The sequence below is a fragment of the Tasmannia lanceolata genome, unplaced genomic scaffold, assembly GCF_043159265.1.
Source record: "Tasmannia lanceolata isolate RefF3 unplaced genomic scaffold, GAP_Taslan_0.1 ptg000003l, whole genome shotgun sequence".
In the NCBI taxonomy this organism is placed as follows: Eukaryota; Viridiplantae; Streptophyta; class Magnoliopsida; order Canellales; family Winteraceae; genus Tasmannia; species Tasmannia lanceolata.
Window position 1 is genome coordinate 57,949,187 of NW_027518680.1, and position 22,591 is coordinate 57,971,777.

A 22,591-nucleotide genomic window follows, 5' to 3' on the forward strand; every position below is an offset into this window, starting at 1 on the left:
AGGATGCATTGGACTTAGGAATGAGCACCTTCAAGCATGACTTGACCATAAATTTTCCTCTTGAATCGGGTGGCCACTCTTTTATCTTTACGCTCTTGCGATACATAGTAGATTAATCAAGCTATTAAATTCAGATTCTCTTAGCTTACATTACTACAAAGTACCCAGCCCCATAGTACCATACCACCCCTCTCATAACAATCTGAAATTTTGGCGTTTTCATCTTTAACCAACCTTAAGAGGCTAGGGATTGTTTGGCTCAACAAAATGTTTCTTATCCAAATATCTACCCAAAACCTCACTGTTTCCTCATCCCCTAAAGTACAATATAATCCCCAATTTGAACTCTTTCAACTATTGAACAAATAAACCCCAAGCCCGAGAGTCTCTACGACTACCTATCTTTTTAACCTCCACCTCCCACCTCCCTATATTTGCCTGCTATGAATTTTCTCCAAAGAGATTCCTTCTCCTCTCCAAACCTCCAATGCCACTTTCCAAGGAGTGTGTTATTCCCACACCTTCCCTCCCTATATTTGCCTGCTTTGACTTTTCTCCCAAAAAATTCATTCTCCTCTCCAAACCTCCAATGCCATTTTCCAAGGAGTGCTTTATTCCTATTGACTAGATTTGCTAGTTCTAAACATCCATCCTTTCCTTTACAAACCTCGTCCTTATTGACTAAATGTGTTAGACTCTTCCCTTAATTATTTCCTTCCCATAGGAAGTTCCTTTGGATCTTTTCTATTTCCTCTGCAACAGCGACCGGCATCTTAAATAAAGACATGAAATAAATCGAAAGGCTTGAAAGTGTTGCTTTAAGGAGAATGATGCGGACATCTAGAGAGAGTAGATTCTTTTTCCACCCCGGATGCATAGTAGACTCTTTTTCCACCCCAGTTGCTTTTTCTGCTTTCTTTTAATGATGAGGTGTGGGATGCAATAACCAAAAGGAGTCCAAATTAAGACATCAGAAAGCTTCCAACATTGCATCTAAATTCTCCTGCCAATTGCTCCATTTTCCCCTCTCCGTGTTACACCTTGCCATTACACTTTTTCGCAAATTAAATTTTAGACATGGTTTTAAATTTCCCCAAAACGACCAAAATGTTTCTGTTTCCATTCCCACCGAAACGAAACCTCGATGAATTCCTTCCACGCCTTTAGTTCCGTCAAAATTCCCAAAATTCCGACAAAATTCCAAAATTCGACCAGAATTCAAGAAATTAGACCGGCATTTCTAAAATTTGACCAAGATTCTCGAAATTCGACCTAAATGGTCGGAACAACCAAAATGATTTGCATTTCATTTTATTTCATTAATGTAGAGAATGATATTCGATCGGTAATAATATCATTAAACTGCACAACAAAGTAACTGTATCTTATGCATGAGATGTTAGGTCGGCATGGGTCCAATAATACCTCATAACTCTGTGGTATTAACATAGAGTTGGGGTCCTTGGAGGGAACATTGGTCATTGTACTTTCTTATACTTCATTACATTGTACTTCTTTATTGACTTTACTATACCAAACATGTGCGACCAGCTGATTAGACATGTGCAACAACGTATGTCACAAGGTGCTCGATGTGATTACGCCATTATGGATGGCTTTCTTGCTAATGTGATGGTTTCTAAGTATGTATTTGTTCTTATTCTAGTATTTCGCATAGTTTCATCTTAAAATTTCATCATTTGCATATGTTTTCATATGTTTCCATGATTTTACAATATTTCCACCGAAACCAAAATGTTTACATTTCCATGCCGACTGAAACCAAAACCGAAATTTAAAACCTCGCTTTTAGACCTAATGTAGTTTCAACCCACCTCAAGATGATTTTAAGTTTTCTTGCTCAAGTGACACCCTCAAAAAGATGAGTGTATCATCTGCAAATTGTTATGACTAATTGATCCAACATTTATAATTGTGGCACCTTCAATCATACCCATAGCTTCAACCAAAGAAACAATCTTTTTAGAGTTTCTCCTACAATTGTGAAGAGAAACAGAGGGAGAGGATCTCCTACTCGTACTACTCTTGAGCTACAAAAAAACCTTTAGGACACCCATTGATGATGATTGAGAATAAAGGCTTGGCGCTTTATCCCTCCCTCCACTACAAAAAAGCCTTTCGGAAACCTATTGATTATGATTGAGAATAAAGGCTTGGCCCTTTATCCTTCTCTCCAGTTTTCTCCAATCCCCATCATCCTCAAGAAAACACAATCAACGAACTTGACCCTTTATCCTGCCATCCTCTTTTCTTTAATCCCCATCCTCAAGAAAACACAACCAACGAACTCTCAATTGATGTGATCATTTGCCTTTTCTATGTCAATCTTGCACACGACTCCAGTTTTTTCTTTATTCCACATTTCTAGGCACTCAATGGCTACTAAGACTATATAAGATCTGCTTGCCTTCCACTAAAGCTCTAAATAATGGAGATATGATCTCCCCCTATTCCCTTCCTTAACTTTCTTGCTAAGTTTTTGCAATTATCTTAAAAACACTCCACTAGACTGATTGGCCTATAGTCTTTTACCTCTCTTAACTTCTCCTTTTTAGGAATCAATGTTATAAATGTAGCCAATTGAGGAGAAGACATCCGTAAAAAGGTGGGGGTGGCACCAATTGAGGAGAATATGAGAGAGCACCGCTTAAGATGACTTGGGCATATCCAACGTAGGCCTTTGGATGCTCCAGTGAGAAGAAGTGACTCGTGCCAAGTTGATGGAGTAAAAAGAGGTAGGGGCAGACCGAAAACAACTTGGGTAGAAACAGTTAGGAAAGACTCGATGGCTAGGAACATAGCAGAGAACATGACCTGGTATAGGAGAGAATGGAAGAAAATGATCCATATAGACGAACCCAACTAGTGTCAGGATTAGACTTAGTCAATTTGAGCCAGGTAGATTCTTTCACCTTCTTCATGAAAATTTTCTAAAGGATTTATTAGCCGACCCCAACTAGTTTGGGACAAAGGCTTAGTTGAGTTGAGTAGAATGTTATAAATGTAGCCATAATGCTTGAATTGAAGGTGCTCCTCTCATAAAACTTCACAATAACTTTCATAAGGCCTCCATTGACAATATCCTACATCTTCTGGGAAAAAAGGCAAAAGTAAAATCATCTAGGCTTGGGGGCTTTATCCTCATCTAAGGAGAAAACTGACATCACATCTCTGCTTCCTCAAATTTAGCCTCAAATCAAATATTGGATTCACTTGACACCTCTCTAAAGACAATTCCTTCAAATTTTGGTATCATCCCTCCTCTTTGCTTTACAGTTTACAATGCTTTGTGATATTTGATAATTTCCTCTCCAATTCTGCCTTTGTCCTCCACTAATTCTTCCCCTCTAATCGAACTTCCAATCTGATTTTTTCTCTTTACTGATGCTATTTTGTGAAAGGACATGTTAGATCCCTTTCCTTCAGCAGTAAGGCTTTCAACCTTTGCTTCCACCATATCGATTCTCATAGAAGAAGCCTTCCCATAAAAATGAAAATAAGGTTTGTAGAAGATGGCCAAATCCAATATGATTTTTTCTTCTCCTTGCTGATGCTATTTTATTAAAGAAGGATGTATTATGATCCCTTTCGCTCAGCAATAAGGCTTTCGACTTTTGCCTCCACCATATCGATTCTCATTGAAGACGCCTTCCCATAAAAATGGAAGTTGGGTATGCAGAAGATGGCCAACTCCATAGAAATTACATTACAGCCACACCAGACCTACACATACACATTTCTTCCGTTTTTTCTGAATGATTACAAATATGCATAATGCATCTTTCAAAGATTGAGAAACAAAGAAAAAAAATAATGAAAAGATCCTGATGGGCTTCTACCGATCACTTAAACTAGTAAACAGATGTCCGAAAAGATCAGAAGAGAAATATGTCAAAACATGTGGTGGGGACACACCTTTTCATGTCGAAGAAAAAGGTGTGTTTGATCATGTTGCGCCTCTTGCACAGATATGTCAAGAACTTCATTTCCAATTAGCAACTGTAAACTGCCATCTGACCACCTGACAAAGCGTGCGTTGCTCTCATACTGCAAAGCAGAAAATTTTATAGTGTTAAAATAGTTCAAGTATCATGTTCAAAATGATCAAAAGTAAAATCAGAAAACTGGAACCATGAGCAATGTATTTGTGAAGGATGATAATTGAAATTAAACATATCAAATTGTACAAGCACATAGTACCAAAAAATGAAGACAACAAAAACAAAAAGTAAATAATACATTTGAAGCCTGGATATAAACACATTAAAGACAGATAAAAAATGACATCTTGCAAATCATATATATATATATATATATATATATATATATATATATATATATATATATATATATATATATGAGAAAAGGGTTGCTGCACTCGAGCGCAGCTAGGCTTAGCTGCGCTCGAGCACAGAAACAGGGGGGTATGGCCATTGGGGGGGTGATCCTAACCATCATGGATGGCGGGCCTACCAAAAATCAGCTCCATTGGATCACCAATGGGTGTCCATTTGTGGGGCTAAAAATGGACAGATACTGTTTGTCCACAAATCTGTCCATTTTTGGCCCCACAAATGGACACCCTAAGGTGATCCAATGAGCTCATTTTTGGCGGACACCCTACCCATGAAAGGGCCCATCAAATGAATGCTTTGGATCCCACCCAAAATGTGGCCCCACCCTGTTTCTGTGCTCGAGCGCAGCTAAGCTTAGCTGTGCTCGAGCGCAGAAACTCTATCCTCTATATATATATATATAATTTGAATAAACGGGTGAATTTATGTTATTACTTGACTTATTATCACTATCTCTAAGCACTATGTCTCTGTCATTCCATGCAGATAAGTTAACACGGCAGGAAAAAGAGCAAACCAAATGAGAAAACGAAAGTAGTCTACGATAGAAGTTGGCCCTGAAGAACAAACATGAAAAATGGTGTCTGAAAGGGGGTGAAGAATGCAGGGGAGAAGGAAGATGGTTGACATCAGTGGAGGTTGGACGGGAGTAATCCATCAAACACCGGCGAGGAAGGGAGTGATAATTTATGGTGGTGGGGCAGGAGATGTCAGAAATGCAGGCGTACATATATATATATATATATATATATTATGGGACAGGTATCGAATTTTGGGTACAGAAAGGGGTGCAGATGGTGTCAGGATATGGTAAGACAGAGGAAATTGGATATAATAACCAGTAGAGAATGAATTAATATTGTACTGGTATGAGAGATACATAGAGTAAGCAATTGACCTATATAGACACGGGCAGTTAAATAAAAGGAAAATTTCAAGGCTTTCAAGAAAATGCTCGAAGCAAACTTCCAGTAAGGGTGGATCAAATAAATTTACAGAGACAACATGGAACAGCTTAAGAGAAACTTCATATCGCAGGAAGAGCCAGACCTACATTTTCTCAAAAGGTGGAGAATAACGAAGGGCCATCAATTTCAAGTTTTGGTTTAACCATAATCGAATGAAGCAGTGCTAGAGCATAACCACAGTGGATCTCCACAACAATCCTTTTCAACCACTCCAAAGTCTGCCTCTTATTTTCATAGTCTTTTCTGAGATATTTGTTCAAGGAGGCGGAGGGATGTCATGGGGTAGGGTCACTGTTTTTTTTTTTTTTTTTTTTTTTTTGAATGGTAGGTAGGGTAGGAGGGATCTCACGGGGGTATGGTCTCTGATGTTGAAAGTTGAAACTCAAAACTAAGGAAGAGAGGATAGGACGAGGATGGATGCATCCATGTGGAAGATTAGTGTTGAGAGACGCACATTGTGCTTCAAGAGAAATCCTAAATATAGGCTACACCATTGTTGCAAGAAACGCCTACCCCAAGTGGGAAACAAGTTTCCGAAAAAGGGACGAAACGTTTTAAAAAAAAGTGTGAAACACTGGGGAGAAAATGCCTAGGAAACGTCAAAGAAACGTATGGGAAACGTGGGAAAATGTATGGGAAGCGTGAGGGAAACGTATGGGAAATGTGGGAATACGTATGGGAAACGTGGGGGAAACATGTTTCCAATAAGGGGAGCGTTTCCACTAAAGGGAAGCGGCTATTTTTCCTTGAAATCGTGTTTCCTTGAAATCATTTTACATATTTTACAAAGGGAAATGCTTCGCCCCTTGTAATTAATGGGACAATCCCATGTAGTGTAAAAGAAGAGTCATATACACTAAAGGGGGCTGTTTCAAGTAAAAAAGGGCGTGAATATATCACTTATCTATATATCTTCGCCCCTTTTGTTTACTGGGGACCGCCCAATCTAGTATAAAAGGGGAGTCATAAATGTGTGTGACCATTAAGTAAAAAAGGGGGTGAATATATCAACTCAACTAAACTCAACTAAGCCTTTGTCCCAAACTAGTTGGGGTCGGCATATATCACTTATCTATATTCTAGTACAAGCATTTTCACCCATTAATGTGTGTTACTATCACATTTCTTATGTGTTTCCCTTAGGTTTCATGTACATTTCACTCTTGTTTCCCTTAGGTTTCCTGTAAGTTCCCCTTGTTTTTCCCAAACGTTTCCCAAGACGTTTCACATGGGTTTTTCTATCATTTCCCGTTTCTCGTTTCCCCTTTAGGCTCTGTTCACTTCTTTTCCCCGGAAAGGAAAGGAAAGGATTTCGTTTTCCTTTCCTTTCTAGGTGACATGGCAGAAGGAAAAGGAATCAAGAGGAAAAGGCTTCGTTTTCCCTGGAAAGCCTCTTTCCGATATATTTAATCGGAAAGCAAATCTCAAGTAACAAGGAAAAAGTCAATTTCCACGTCATTTTTAGCTTTTAAATAAGAAATTCCACATCTGATAATAGTTTTCTCTGGAAAAGAAGTGAACACAGAAATTCTGTCTTGTCAAGGTCTTGTCAGGGGAAAAAAGGGCTGTTTTCCAGGGAAAACAGCACCAAGGAAAAGAAGTGAACAGAGCCTTAATGTTTTCCTCACGTTCCACATTTCCGTTTCACGTTTCGTTTCCCATATCCGTTTCTCGACCTGATAACTATGGGCTACACACTCAACATGTATGCCGCTAACATTAATTTGCAAATTAACATGAGAGAGTTGAACAGAATCAAGAATGCTGTCAATAATGTGAGGCCTACACAAACGCACAAAACTGTAGAACATATGAGGAATAGCATTTTTCTATGGAGATCCCAATCCTTGGAATAGTATTTTTCTCTTATAAGATGGTGAGTGCTCCTCGTAAAAAAGAAAGATAGAAAACAGAAAAAGGAAAAAATGAACACAAGACTAGCTAAAATCCACAAAGATAAGCTACTAACTGCATTATGCAAAGTAGCATTGCTATTTGATAGCCCATTGATGGATTAAGTCAAGTAACAGAAACCACACAAAGTTATTGAATTTGAGCATACAACTAAACACATAATCACAACTCGGTAGAAAGAAGAAACCAAAGTGCCACGTGTCAAACCAAAGGTAATATCAATTGGACGGTGCTATGAAGGTTGCAGGTATGGTCTCGACTTACAAGAAAAAGGAAAAAGCAAAGAAAAAAGAAGACAATACAAAACCTGAAAAAGAGAGAGGAAAAAACTAAAGATAATACTTAGCTTGTAAGATTAGAGGTCAGTACTTACAGATATTGTGCCATCACGATTTTGAACACTCCTCCAACGCACAATATTGTCTTCCAAGCGTATACGTTTCTTAGCTCCAGATTCATCTGTCACAAAGACATCCTCTTCCACATATGTCTTTGGATCAAAAGGTTTTGGTTCAATTCCCATGATATTAGAAACTTTGATCATGTTCATCTGCAACATGGAAGAAACATTGGGGCATAAAATTGTATTCTAGCCATTAACGTATTTGAGATGGGCTATCTAAGTATAAATTAATTGGATGATATGAAATACATTAGAATAGATGCTCAGTATGAAATTAAGCACTTTAAAGGGCTACAAATCTACAACACGAAAAAAAATGAGTACATGTGAACTCATTTTTTAAAGAATCAAGCATTTAAGATTGGTTAACAACTCGGCAAACCCAAGAACATAGACAACTCACCAAGTATGGTATGACTAAAACAAGTCAATGTGATCTATCGTAACAGAAAATAGAAAAAAAAAAAGATAAAAAGAATGAAAAAAAAAAAAAAAACAAACGAAAAGTTGAAAAGACAAGAAAAATAGGTGATCCTTTTTTTATGAATGGTAGAAAATAGGTGATCCTCCATAGGATGCACTCCGCCGGTTCAAAGAATCAAGCATTTAATATAGAGTAACAACTCGGCAAACCCAAAAACCAAGACAACTCATCAAGTATGGTATGACTCAAACAAGTCAATGTGAAACTTCTATTGATAGGATGGTTAGGATCATCCTATGGAAATGATTTTTGAGGGTACAACCTATTTTCTCTATGGCCCATCAAATGGATGGTTCGGATCATCCTATGGTGTGGGCTGCACCGTACTTTTTGAAAAATACGGGTTTATACGGCTACACATCATATATTAGATACAAATATGATTCTAAATCATTAATAACAGATAAATAATCACATTCATCAAACTGCTAAATAAATGAGCTAATAACTTAGAGTGATAAATAATTCACAATATCTAAATCCAGGGTAGAAAATCATCCAAATTTTAAAAGAAAACAAGATTTTATATGGAAATCCAGGGAAAGAAAAATCCAGGTTCGAACGAGAAATACTGTTTTACAACCTAATCTGGAAAAATCGCAATTGGCATTGTTGTAACCAGATTTAGGTTCAAAACTGGTAAAAAGAACAAGTTCCCATCATAAAAGAAACCCATGGTGTCGAATAGTCTCGGCCAAGTCCTAAAGTACTTCATATAAGTTTCCCATATGTTTTCCATGTGTTTTGGAAACGTTCCCCCAATTTTTTTTAACATATCCAAAACACATTACCAGGGAAACATGTTCCCCCCCCCCCCCCCCCCCCCCCAAGGCATTTCTGGCAACAATAGTTTTGATAATGGGACAAACTCACTTTGTTTTACATTCTCTGATTGGTTGTTGAAAGATTTTTTGGAATTGACAAGATGAATTCATCCCATTATCAAAACATGGTCTCGCAACTCGCACCTATATCAGTAGCCTTAATAAATTATAGCACCTTGGGTAAACGTGATACTGAGTGTGTAAGACCATTTTTATAATAAAGCTCAAAGTGATGTATGAAGCATTAGCTAGCAGATTTGTAAAGCACTTGACACATATAAATACATCCTACAAAATAGCAGATATAATAGCCTCAATAACTACCTGGAGCTAGGAGCCAAACTTCAGAGGGTAACGTGTAACATAAGTTACCAACAGTCATTTGAGAAGAGGAGAAAAGGATGTACCTTTTCGGTAGGCCCCGGAGCTGGGCGCAGCGGAATCTCCAATTCCAAAGGGGGACCAACTGGTTTCTCCTTCGGTTTCTGCTCAAGGTTCTCCTCTTCTGATTCATACTGGGCTTCTTCATCAGGCACTATATCTTCAGGTCTCAAATCTTTCTCGAAGCTCCCTTCCTCTTCCATAGGGGATCTCTAAGAGAAAAAAAGAATGAGACTTCTTTTATTTCTTCTTTTTGCATAAAAAAAAAGATTGTGTTGCAGTAGAACACTTAATTTGTCCCATTTCTTGTGTTTGGTATTACTTCATAATTCTATGCATTTTTTATACTCATATCAGATGTGTTACCCAGTCAGTTTTTCCAGTATGTAATACCTTTTCTTTAGGATTGACAGACACGTATGTCCATGCTGAATTTACATAGATAAAAGAATATTTGCACAAGAATAATTAATTGTTATTATGTACAGTAGATGGCATCAAAATTGAGATGTAATATGTAGTTATTTGTGTTTTACATCTCACACTCACTTGTAAATCTTGATCAAGATCATTTTGAGCTGCATACTCGGCCGGTTCATCTTCATCAGAATCTCCAAATACATCGCGAATCTCGGCTGCTGAGTGTGAAATGTGGGTATGATCTTTCTCCTCACTTGGGGATCTGTTGCAGAGTAGTCCAATACTTGAATGATGGAAAATATTATCTCAAACAACAAGACCTAAAGCAATCTCAGCATATTGAAATATAGGTCATTATGACATGAATTGAAAAGTGTGTGGGGGGGTGGATACGTGAAAATCTATATTATTATAAAGGCAAAAATGATGAAGTCTTTTGGTCATTGTCCTTTTGGCTATCTGTTCCTGAAAACAGCCCTCATTAATTCAAATATTACTGATTAATGAATATCTGTTTAAGAGAGGAAAATGTTTACTTTACAAATCTAATTGGATTTTAGTAATAGAAAGAAAATCCTGGGAAACTGGTTTTGGAAAACTAAGTTGGTTTCCCTTCCCCACCTGTTTGTATCTACTTTGTATTTTGGGCTTTAACTTAAGGAACAACCATCAGACTGGGGATGAATAAACCAAAGTGCTGAATTTGGGTAAACTATTGTTTTCCCTGGAAAGGAGCGATCCAGACCTGTTTTTGGCCGGCAAGGCAGCGATTTCCTATGGAAAACCATAGGATAAGAGATGTCAACGAACTAGAGAAGGAAGAAAATTTTCTAAGGCGGTAGAGGAGAGACAATGTCCAAGTCTGGGTGAATGGGTTTGTAATAGATGCAAGTTCACCATTTTCAAGAAGGTGAATTACCGGAGGTGAGACAATATTTGGTCAAGCCTTGACATCACATCGGGAGTCGAGGGGATGGACCTTGGTTCTGAGCATCCGGAACCTCGCCCTTTGCCTGGACTGAATGCTCTGGTGATTGGCCCCAAATGCAGTTTGGATGGTAGAGGCTCGTTGGAAAAGGCTAGACCTACCTCAAGGCTATATCTAAAACTCAAAAAGTCATTTTCATTGGAGAAAGACGTCCGGGGCGTGCTGAAGAACAGATGGACATCATCCATTCAAACTTTGCCGGTGTGGCTAACAAGGATTGGCGGGCTGAAAGGTTTTTTTCTGTGTTGCATGGATTCTTTGCCCCCTATGCCGAATCCGTGTCGACACGTCTCCATACGCAAATCGGACATGGATTCAAGTGGGACACACCCAGATTCTTGGTGTAGCCATGTCCCGCATGAATCCTGTTTTTATGGGCGAATCTGATTCATCATTGTCTCCTTTAAAATGCGAATCCTGTATATTTTCGTTTAAAGTGTTTCCTTCTTAACCTTTTTTTATATGAAAGCACAAGCCGTACTCTTTTAATAAAAAACCTAGCGCCTCGACCATTGAACATTGACCCCCCTTCCTTCTTCGTCGAGGTTGACCCTCTTAATAAAAACTCTAAGGACTCAACCCTTCATCCTCAAATTTTTCATAAATATATATACATATACATATATATATATATATATATAGGTTATTGAATATATAAATACCAGTAAAAAACCCTGTGCGATGCATGGGCCGACAAAGAACTGTACGGACCACATCATAGGCTGATCCAAACCGTCCATGTGATGGAACACAACATCAATAGGTTGTGCCGTAAAATCATTTCCATAGGCTGATCCTAGCCCTCCAATCTATAGAGGTTTCCATAATTAAAAAAGCATAAAGGAGAGGGGTAGGATTGAAATTATGTGGCTTTAATGGGTGCCTTTGTTAAAAAGCATAAAGGAGGGGGTAGGATTGAAAATATGTGGGTTGAATGGGTGCCTTTGTGAAAAAAAGTCAAAAAAAGTGATGTGTAATTCTCATAGAATTTTGGGAGAAATTCAAATAATTCTCTCTTTTTCTCTTCTGCTATATATATATATATATATATATAATTTTAATTTTAATTTTAAATTTTAAATTTTAAATCAATTTTAAAATTTTATTTATTTAAAAATTACCGAATCCGAATCCTACTTTTTGGGGTTTGCCGAATCCGACACCTCGAATCCGTTTCGGAATCCGACACGTGAATCCGCATCCATGCAACATAGGTTTTTTTTTTTGAATGGTAATAGATATCATTGAAAGAAGGGAAGACCGAGAAGTCGCCCAAGAATACAAGAGGAAAAATAAAGAGGATCAAAATTACAACCCACAAAAACAAAGACAACAATCAAGGAGGCAAGAAATCGAACAACTGTAAGTCTTGTCTATGAACACCCTCCCTTGCTAGATTATTCGCAATCTCATTCGCTGATCTCCTCACATGCACAAAAGTGATAGAGGAGCCCTCAAATATATCCTTAATCTCATCAAAGAACCGAGCCAATCTCCACGGGGGCACCAACGAGCCCCAAAGCCATCTAATAACATTGATGGAGTCCCCTTCGACAATAGCATTGGTGGGCTGAAGGGTGAGGTGCTAATATTTCCAATGGGGCCAAAGGAAGTACCCATAGTTCTATCTACCGAAGGGGGTATGCGGTAGTGGCGTTATCTGAATATAGATTTCCAAACTTGGGTGTCACTTCCTAAAGCTCGAGGAATGGGAAAACTGACGGGGAATTTTCTAAGGCGGACTGGCGGGAGCTCAAAGGGATTTCCCCACATGTTTGGACTACGGATAATTTCAACAAAATAGGTAGCTTTGTGGTCGACGGTCGTATCCCTTGATAGATCTTGCATCCCGGGTTATAGATATGAGGTGGGGAGGCTGTGCACTAGACTGTTTGGTATATGCATGATGGAACATACATTTCCCGTGGAGATTGACGCAAAGGTGGGTTGGATTCAGGCTCATTTTATGGGTTGTTTTATGACAACAGAATTTAAGGTTGAAGGATATTCAAATGCAAATTAGGCCGGGATCCTTTTCTTTTTAAAAAAAAAAAAAGAGGCCGCGATCTTAATATTAAAAAAAAAAAGGCCAGTGAAAGGGTTTGGTATCTTGGTGAATGGCAGTTTAGTGATGAGAAAGTACTCCAAATGGTCATTGGGACCTATTACATTATAAAAGAGGACCTAGCAATGGCCCAACTAGGCCGATGTGGCGATTTCATGCTGATATCAGCATAAACCATAGTTGTTGATGTCAGCAAAAGGCCCACATGTGGTCAAAGTGGAATGGATTTCCGTACCCCTACATCTTTTGAGTGAAAAAAATCTTGGCTGATATTTTAGATCATAAAATCGAGGGCGGAGATGGAGTTGTTTGATTTTCTACCCCCTTGAATCTTGTCTCCTTTGAATTCTTATGTATCTAGCCCCTACTGGGGTTGTTCTCTTTTGTTTCTTATGTTTATTGTTTCCTTGTTGAGACCTCCTCGGTCTTTTCCTTTTAATGAAATTCATTCTTACCATTCAAATAAAAAGGAAATAAGCTTCGCAAATATCTTCAAGCCCTTCACACGAAGAAGAAACAGCCATTATTAGTCTCACAATTTGGAGAGGAAACCTCAAAAGAAGTTGATATACCTGGGTGCTGAAAACAGCAACCCTGTATGGACAATAAGATGCTCCAAAACATATCCCCTAGGAATGAAGTTTCAGATCCTACAAGAAATAAGCTTCATAGATATCTTCAAGCCCTCTACACTGAGAAGAAGAAACAGCCAATAGTTCTAACAATATGGAAAAGAAAACTCAACAAAAGTTTATATACTAGGCATTTATTGGAAACAACAGTCCCGTATGGACAATAAGATGCTCCAAAAGTAGTTCCCTAGGGCTTCCCACTAACCCTTATATAGAAAATCAACCCTAACAACAGATTGTCAATACTCTCGACAAAAAGATCACTCGGTCTTGAGGCAAGAACACATTCTGATATCTTGTTCAATGGAAGGGAAAATCCACTAGTAACAGGAGCCGGGTGACAGGGGAGGAATTGTGTTGAAAGAACGTACAATTAATTGATGAGTACAAAGAAGACAAGAACTTGAGGATGAGTTCTTTCCAACCCAAGGAGAATGATGTAGAAATGCATCAAATGGTCAGTTGTTTCTGTTAACTTACCAACTTCTCCAAAAGCTTAAGCTATTGGAGGAAGGTGTTACTTATCTATCTTTTATTCTTTAACACCCCCCCGCACGTCCACTTGGCAAACACGTGGCACATGTGGTTCCACTTTGGGCCGACCATTGCATATGGATTTTTGCTATCCGGGAGGTTTGAATTCGAGACCTTTGGCTCTGATACCATGTCAACTTACCAACTTCTCCAAAAGCTTAAGCTATTGGAGGAAGGCGTTATTTATCTATCTTTTATACTTTAACAGTTTCCAACCCTAGGAGAATGATGTAGAAATGGAGCAAATGGTCAGTCGGGCAATCCTGTTACATGAGAAAAAACAAAGAGAAAGAGGGTCCAACTGCATATGGATCAGGTGCTAAATTGTTGAATCAGAATTTATGAGAAATCCTAAATTAATGGTTCTTGATATTTTTGGCCATCTGGACAGATCTCGATCTAAAATAAACTAAATTTCAAAAAAACCGGTAAATTAATTTAGCTAATGCTAAAGTCGTTAAAAAAAGCTTATGCTGTTTTTTTTTTTTTTTTTTTTTAGGATGTTGCAAAGCTAATACTGATATTAAAACTAAAATTCAAAAAACCAGCAAATTAATTTAGCGAATGTTGAAGCCATTCAAAATAAAGCTAATGCTGATATTAATTGTGAATTAGTGGTTGTAATTTAATTATCAACCCCTTGCATTATTCAATCTGACAGAGTAGCAAGACGCATCGCATTGTTTCTAGGTCTAGCACAGATGCACCACAGAGCTCACTAGGCTTAAACATATCTTACAGGAGCGTCACAGATCTGGTTCTTATGCTCTCAGATATGATAATCAAAGTGCACTTAAGTAATCACAAAACCCAATTTTTCATTCCAGGACAAAACATATATAGATCGACTATCAATTCATTCGGGAAAAGGTGGTGAATGGTGAGATCCTTCCTCCTTTTGTATTGATTTGAAAACTTTCAGATCAGATTGTCGGCATCTTTACAAAGGGTCTCAGTGTCTCACTACCGATCATTGCATGCGTTTAACGAGCATGTTGATAATGTTTCAAGAAACACATCAGCTTTAATGGGGACAGGTGATAGAAATATTAATTTACCCTATGTCTAGACATGCTCAGTGACTACCCTATACTAAGGGTATTTTAGTCTTTTGGTTATTTCTTATATTACAAGAAAATCTAATAATGAAAAACATATTATTCTTCCCTATGCACGATTTCTTTCTTCTCCTCTCTCATTTATATGATTGAAGAAGATTTTACAATGCATCCGTTAGACAAATAGTATATGGAAACATCCAAGAAAACCAATGAAAGTCAATAAGAAATTCTTACGACTAAACATATAAACAAAGAGAAATATGAACGTTACCTTCGCACCTTTCCAAAAAAAAAATGAATGTTACCTTCGTCTCGTAGCCTGATTGACCTCCTCATCTTCATTATCAATAGAATTGTTCTCCTCAGATCCCTCTGACCCACTAGCAATAATTTCACGCCTCTTGCTTGTTACTGCTCTTGGCATGTACTCTTGTTCGTCGCTTTCAGCTTCTTTTCCTTCACTCTCTGGGCCATGACTGATTTCTCTTTCCACTGAACTTTGAACCCTATCACCCTCACTTTCTCCTTGATCAGGATCTATATCATGTAACTCTGCCTCACTTTGCCCTTCTGCTTCTCCTTGTCCCTCAAATTCGGCTTCACCTTCACCCTCAACCTCTATCTCACCCTCCCCTTCATCCTATTTTTAAAGAACAATAGCAAAATTATGTCAGAATCAGATAGAAGTAGCAAAGCTAAATATCATGCTTTGATTTTCTTAAGCTACAAAGAATTTTTTTTCATTGAAAGGGAAAAAAATAAAACTAGAGATTCATTTGCAAACAACGCCGATAAAGTCTTACATGCATTTGTGGTCTTGGTTACTTGGACCATATATTTAGGCCCAACGAGGTAACATGAATATTTAATATTAGAATTTTATCATCAGTTCACTAATGGAAGGTTAATTTTTTTCGTATGAAGTTCCCTTACTATACGTACAGTTGAAGTTTTTCTTGCATTTTAGATGTGTATTTTAACTCCTAAAATTATGGCTCCTTTCAAGTATAAACATTAGGTCAAATACAACTAAATTTACAATATTCAATTGATGTTACACTGCGCATAACAAGTGGCGCGTCTTCAAAATGAAATAAGTACACTATAAGAAACAATTGAAAACTACAGTATTAGATAATCAAAATATGGAGAGATACTACAAACCAGATTTACGAGACTGATGATACAAAATAAGGTTAACCACTGTTGAGGGTAAGATCAATGTAAAATGCAAGAACATGAAAAACAAGCTTCTACAGTACCATGTTATAAAGTTCAATATGGACATACCAGATACGATTGTCAAATTCAAAATCAAGGGGGGCATAAGTGCTAGAAATACAAATATAGGTATTTCTTCTCCTCTTTAATCCGCCCTAGTATTAATAAAAGAAAAAGATCCTAAAATATCAATTAACCTTATTACTCCTATTGGCACAGTTTTCCCTCCGCTATTCTATAGCCCCATTGGATCCACGCCCCCACCCCCTCCCTCTTCCTTGGGATCTTTCAAGCTGACCTTTGACGGCTCTATTCTTGGAAATTGTGGACCAAAAAGTGTTGTAGGTATTATTCTTCGGGAACATATTAGTTTCGATAGAGTATATTAGACTGGGCCGACTAAGATTACAGATTCCAATGTGGCAGTCGATAGAAAATTTGGAATCAATATTTGGACGTCGCCTCACCTTGAATCGCTGATTATTGAAAGGAATTATCAAAATGTTATCCATTAGTTGAATTCTCCACACCCGTGGCGATTTCTTGACTTATTGATGAGGCTACGGGTTGTATTTCTAGACATAACATGGTTTTCAGCATGGAGGGCACTCCACCAACACTACATCGGACGAGCTAGCTATAGAGGTGGTCAAACATGTATCCTCACTCATATCTGATTCTTATCTTTCAATGTAGTTTTGTAGGCCTTCGTCTTCCTAATTTCTATGCTTTTGGCCACCACAGAAGAATCAGTCTATAATTTTTGTGTTCTTGCGTTTACTATGATATTTAGCACCATTCCAAAACGTTATCAACTAATCTTAAGATATTCAGGGTCTCCTTTCCAAAAATATAGCCCGCTATATTACTCCAAGATGGGGAAAAAACACACATGAGAGTTAATACAAGTTTACTAGAGCCTTATGAGAACATTGTACCATCTCTATCCAAGTAGAAATATCCAGATAAACTCAAATCTCTCCAAGAACAACTGAAACACACAAACGAAGAAATTAGCAATATGGAAGTGTCCATAAACAAATATCCTTAAGACAAACAAAGACAATCTTGGTCATGGTAGCCTTCCATGTGAACATGAAAACAAAGAATCGAATGCAAGGATCCCATAAACTAATAGTTCTAATGCCATGAGAAACCACTTCTATTCGGCAATCACCCGACTGTATTCAAGGCTTCGTCTTAATCAATAGAGGAGAAGGAAGGAGAAGCAAAAAGCACAAAGCTCAAAAAAAAAAAAAAAAAAAAAAACATTATCCCTCTTTAGCCAACTCAAACCCTAGCGAACTTCAATACTCAAGTAAACTAAACAATACAAGCTCAGGAACTCAAGGCATAAGGAAGACTCATTTAATCAAAATATTCCCAAAACTTATTTCCACTCCCCAGCCCACTATAACCTAATACATTTCCATATCGTATGATGCACAACCTCCCTATGAACATATATACCATATGCAATATAGACTACCGAAAAAATCGAACAAGCCTCATATCTCCTCCTCCTAGAGACCCCCAAAGAAATTGCTGCCAAGCCAATCCTTCCTCCTTTCAAAGCAATCTCTCAGTATAACACCCTGAAGCAGACAAACGAAAAACATATACAAAAAGGAGGGCTACCATTCCATAGGTCCTCCCAAGATTACAGTCAACTTCATAGCCTTAATTTTAAGGGAAGTCCCCATTCAAACTCCTACAAATTACCCACTCAAGCTCTCAACTCCCTTATTTTAGTAGCCAATTAAGCATCACATGTGCCCATTCAAAACCATACTCACCATTAATCGAGGATTTAACTTTCGGTTTTGCTCAACATGGAAATGGAAATGTTTCAGGGTTTTTTTATTGAAATGGTAAGAAAATGTTTCGGTTTCGGATGGAAATTTCAGTAGAAATCCTGTAAAATCGCAGAAACGTATGGAAACATATGCAAGTGATAAGACTTTTAAGATTAAACTTCAGGACATGCTAGAATAAATACATATACACACTTAGAAATCATCACATAATCAAGACAACCATCCATAATAGTTTAATAACATCAAACACCTAGTGACATTTGTTGAAGTGCATGGCTAATAATTCAATACATACCATATTTCACATGTTATTCATATAAATACATATAAATGGTACATACACCACATTTCACATGCAATTTATATAAATATAAATAATATACCACTAATGCACTTATGATTTTGACTTCAATATGCATTTTGATTATGGTATTGTTTCGGTGGGGATGGAATTAGAAATGTTTCGTGTCGGTTTCGGTGAAAATTTAAACTCATGCTTTTAGGAACGAAAAATTGCATTCTTATATCTATGGTGCTAGCTTTATCCTCTCCCAAAGAGCATTAGTAAATCTAGTGAGATAATTAAGCATGCACAACAAAGCCACCAAAGAAAATGATCGATGAGGGTGAAATTTGAGATAAACTTGACACGAGTTTTAAAACCATGATCTATCATAAGAGTCAGAACCAAGGAAGCTCCACCATAGAGGCACTTCATTTCCCTTCCTCCCTAGAGAAAAATTCCCACATCCATAGTAACTTCTAGCTCTTTGCAAACTTGGTCATATATTTGTTTGTGTGTGTGTCTATATGACAAATTTGGGTTTTATATATGTAAATTGCCTTTTATTCGATAAAACCCTTATTCACCATTGCTCAAAAAGTAAAAAGTACAAGGTAAAAAAACATTTCTGTAGATTGCTGTTCAGTGGGATGAAATAGCTCCTCCCAATTATTGCAGTTTCTTGAAAAAATAAACCATTTACATAATTCAAATAATTATTCGTAATTACTATTTACGATCGAATAGCTCCTCGCAATGGCGGGATCCTTATGCACTGGGCCGCCCTTTTTTTTACTATTTACGGTCGAGTCGCAGGTGAAATAGCACATACTAATCATCGCAATCTTTTCAAGAAGCAAAACTATTTACTTAATTTATTTTTTATTATCTATGATCAAGTCACATATGCCCACTCATATTTGCAGGGAAGGTAACTTAGTTGCAGACAGCTTGGCAAATCATGCTTGCGACCCTACCACTAATACATTCTTTTGGGACTTTGCTAGCCTCCGAAAAGAGTCGAGAGGAGCTGCTAGATGTGATCAATTGTGTATTCCTTATTTACGTAATAAATAATGTTTTTTTTCTTGGGGACTTGGGGGTTATTGTTATATTTTTCTTATATTATGATGGGCTAGAGGCAAGGTTATATGTCCTCTTGTAATTTTATTCTTATCAATAAAAATTAAGGTGCCACCCTGGGTTCCTAGAAAAATTCTGGGGTAAATTCTTCTTGCAATTCCTTATATACGTAATAAATAATGTTTTTTCTTGGGGGCGGGGGGTTAATGTTATATTTTTTCTTGCATTATGATGGGCTAGGCCTAAGGTTAGATGTCCTCCTCTTGTAATTTTATTCTTATCAATAAAATTTAAGGTGCCGCCTCAGGTTACTAGATAAATTCCGTGGTAAAAAGAAAAAAAGTAAAAAAAAAAAGTTGCATAATTCCCACCATGTTTCAGCCCAAATTCAGACATTTCCACAGAATCAAACGCAAAATGATTTCTTCAATCAAAAAATTTGAATTAAACAAGCAAATCCAGCTCTACAGTCATCTAAATTTAAAGATACAAAACGACTCCAAAAAAGTCGATATATATGTTACGAACATTCTTAAATTATCTTTATTCCATATTTTATGAGTTTCCAAAACAAAAGTGTACAAATGTAATTGCTTAATTTAGAAAATAATTATACCAAGAATTAGGAAGTAATTATGTAGCAAAGGGCTGGACTGTAAGAGAAAGTATATAGAAAATTATCAATATCAGTTGGAGAGGATTGTAAAATCCTAGCCTATAACCCTATTGATCACAAACTATCTATGAGCCGATCTTGATTACTCATTACTAATCAAACATTCTCTACTATCCGGATTTTAAAAAAGACCAAAACCTATGATTTGTGGACACGGACACGAGTGTCGCATGTCGACACGGACACAGAGTGTCGGACACGGCAAATCCACGAAATTTAGAAACGGGGACACGGCTAAAATACAAAGTATATGTAATCATGATTTGGAGATACAGATTCGTTTGTTGAGTTTCGACACACATACGACTTGTCTGACACGGCAACATCTAAAAATTTAGAAATGGTGACACGTACATACATATAACATTACTGATTACTATCATAATTTGTAACAATATAAATATTATGTCCATTTAACGAACTAATAAATCGTAGAATTAGAACTATAATCTAAAATAAGAGCTCAAACAAGAGTTCATTACAAAAGAAAGCTTACTAATAAAAGAGGTAAATACAATGTTCAATAATAAAACTGAATGTCACACTTGACACGGTACGAACACGTGTTCACACGCCCTCATTAAGTCTCATCACCTATAGAAATATCTTTAGAAGTGTCAACACGCGTGTCCAAATTTAAAGTATCAGATAAATCATAGACCAAAACACCGCAAGTCCACTAAAAATCTTACGTTAGGGTTTCCTCAAATTAGCCTATCTTCTTCTATTCATCTATTTCTCTCCTTACAAGACCGCACAGAACCGACCGTGTAGGCCAATGTCATAGGCTAATGGGAGGTGGAGTGCCTTGAGGTAACTCTTACACTTAAAATAAGTCGATCATAAATTATTCGGAATTTATACTCGTTATCTTACGCTCCACATTTTATTTATCTCTGTTTGACTTCATAAATTTCCCTTGCTTTACTTGTCTTTTAATAGATATTTCTCATGAATCTGTCTCTTTTCATTGATTTCCACTACTTGTTGAGAATAGCTATATGATCCTGTTGTTTTCATTTAGTTTTTATCATCAGGATCAGAGAATGTAGGAGGAGCATTTGCGAATGAAGATGTTTAGTTCGTGGGGCAGACAGTGGAGTCAAATAAATAATGGAGGTTACGATATTCGTCAATTCCTTCTGATTATTTTCCTTAGTTTAGAAAAAACATTTAGTTTTGAAAGATGAGGTTTATGTAATTCATTTCAGTCTTTTTGAAAATTTATAATTTGTAGTTGGATTCTCTTTTAAATTGGAATAAGATGACAGGTAAGGTAGTCAAAGATTTGTAATTATAAAAAAAAAAAATCATGGTGATTTTGAACAGGTTTTGTTGCTCGTAGCGAACCGTCGGATTGGGTCGTTACAGGGAGTAATTATGTGGCGAAGTGCTGGACTGTAAGAGAAAGAATATAGAAAATTATCAATATCATTTGGAGAGGTTTGTAAAATCCCAGCTCAAAACCCTATTGATTACAAACTGTCTATGAGCCGATCTGGATTACTCATTACTAATCAAACATTCTCTACAATCCGGATTTTAAAAAACCCAAAACACTAAAAATCTTACAGGTTAGGGTTTCCTCAAATTTGCCTATCTTCTTCTTCTATTCTTCTATTTCTCTCATTATTTTTATACTCCTATTCTTCTATTTCCTCAAATAAAATAAAAAAGTTGCATATTTTCACCGAGTTTCAGTGCGAATTCAAGCATTGCCACAGAACCAAACCCTAAACGATTTCAACAATCAAAACATTCGAATTAAACAAAGCAAAAACAATTATACATCCAGAAAAGTCGATATATAGCTCAAAATAAAATGGATTAATAGTAGGAAAAATAGAAATGAGGATGAGATTTCTCTCGTTTTTTTTTAGGGTTTAGAAAGGGGAGAAATCTTACAGAAGGGTAATTCGCGTGGCGATTCACCTCTTGCTCAAAATCAATCTCTTCCTCTTCTTCTTCTTCTTCTTCTGATTGATCTCCGAATAGGTTTTGCATCATCTGATGCCTCTTCTCTTCTCCCATCTCTCTCTCTCCCTCTCTCTCGCACTTTCCAAAATCTCCTACCACGGCTATTTTTTCCCTCTATGGAAGAACAAAAGCCTCTCTCGTATAAAAGTGGAGATATTTTGAGAGATATTATATGGGGAGTAATAAATTCGCACCCTATAAGGGGTGTGAATTATCCAATAGGGGTGCGAATTTCTCATGACTTTTTAATATTGAGTAAGCCCTTTTATTCCCGTATTTTTCAAAAATACCGTACGGACCGATCAAATCGGCCATCGGATGGAACATAAGGTAAATAGGTTGTGCCCCAAAAATCATTTCCATAGGATGATCCTAGCCCTTCGATCTATAGAAGCTTCCAAGATATGAAGTTCTACTGTAGATCGGAGGGCTAGGATCTTACTATGATAATGATTTTTGGGCACAACCTATTTACGTTGTGTTC

The 22,591-nt window shown here is 37.1% G+C and overlaps 1 protein-coding gene across 1 annotated transcript in view; it reads right to left on the reverse strand.

The window, feature by feature from the left end:
* The window catches only part of LOC143856721 (protein LEO1 homolog), a 36,275-nt gene extending 14,032 nt beyond the window's left edge, over positions 1–22,243 (reverse strand). Inside the window, exons 1-6 of the mRNA XM_077366997.1 lie at positions 22,036–22,243; positions 15,356–15,690; positions 9,900–10,032; positions 9,377–9,562; positions 7,632–7,808; positions 3,937–4,068 (exon numbers count right to left, since the gene is read on the reverse strand). Of these exons, the coding sequence (XP_077223112.1) occupies positions 3,937–4,068; positions 7,632–7,808; positions 9,377–9,562; positions 9,900–10,032; positions 15,356–15,690; positions 22,036–22,161 (1,089 nt within the window). The 5' untranslated portion in view covers positions 22,162–22,243. The remainder of the gene's footprint in view (positions 1–3,936; positions 4,069–7,631; positions 7,809–9,376; positions 9,563–9,899; positions 10,033–15,355; positions 15,691–22,035) is intronic.
* Positions 22,244–22,591: the final 348 nt, after the last annotated feature.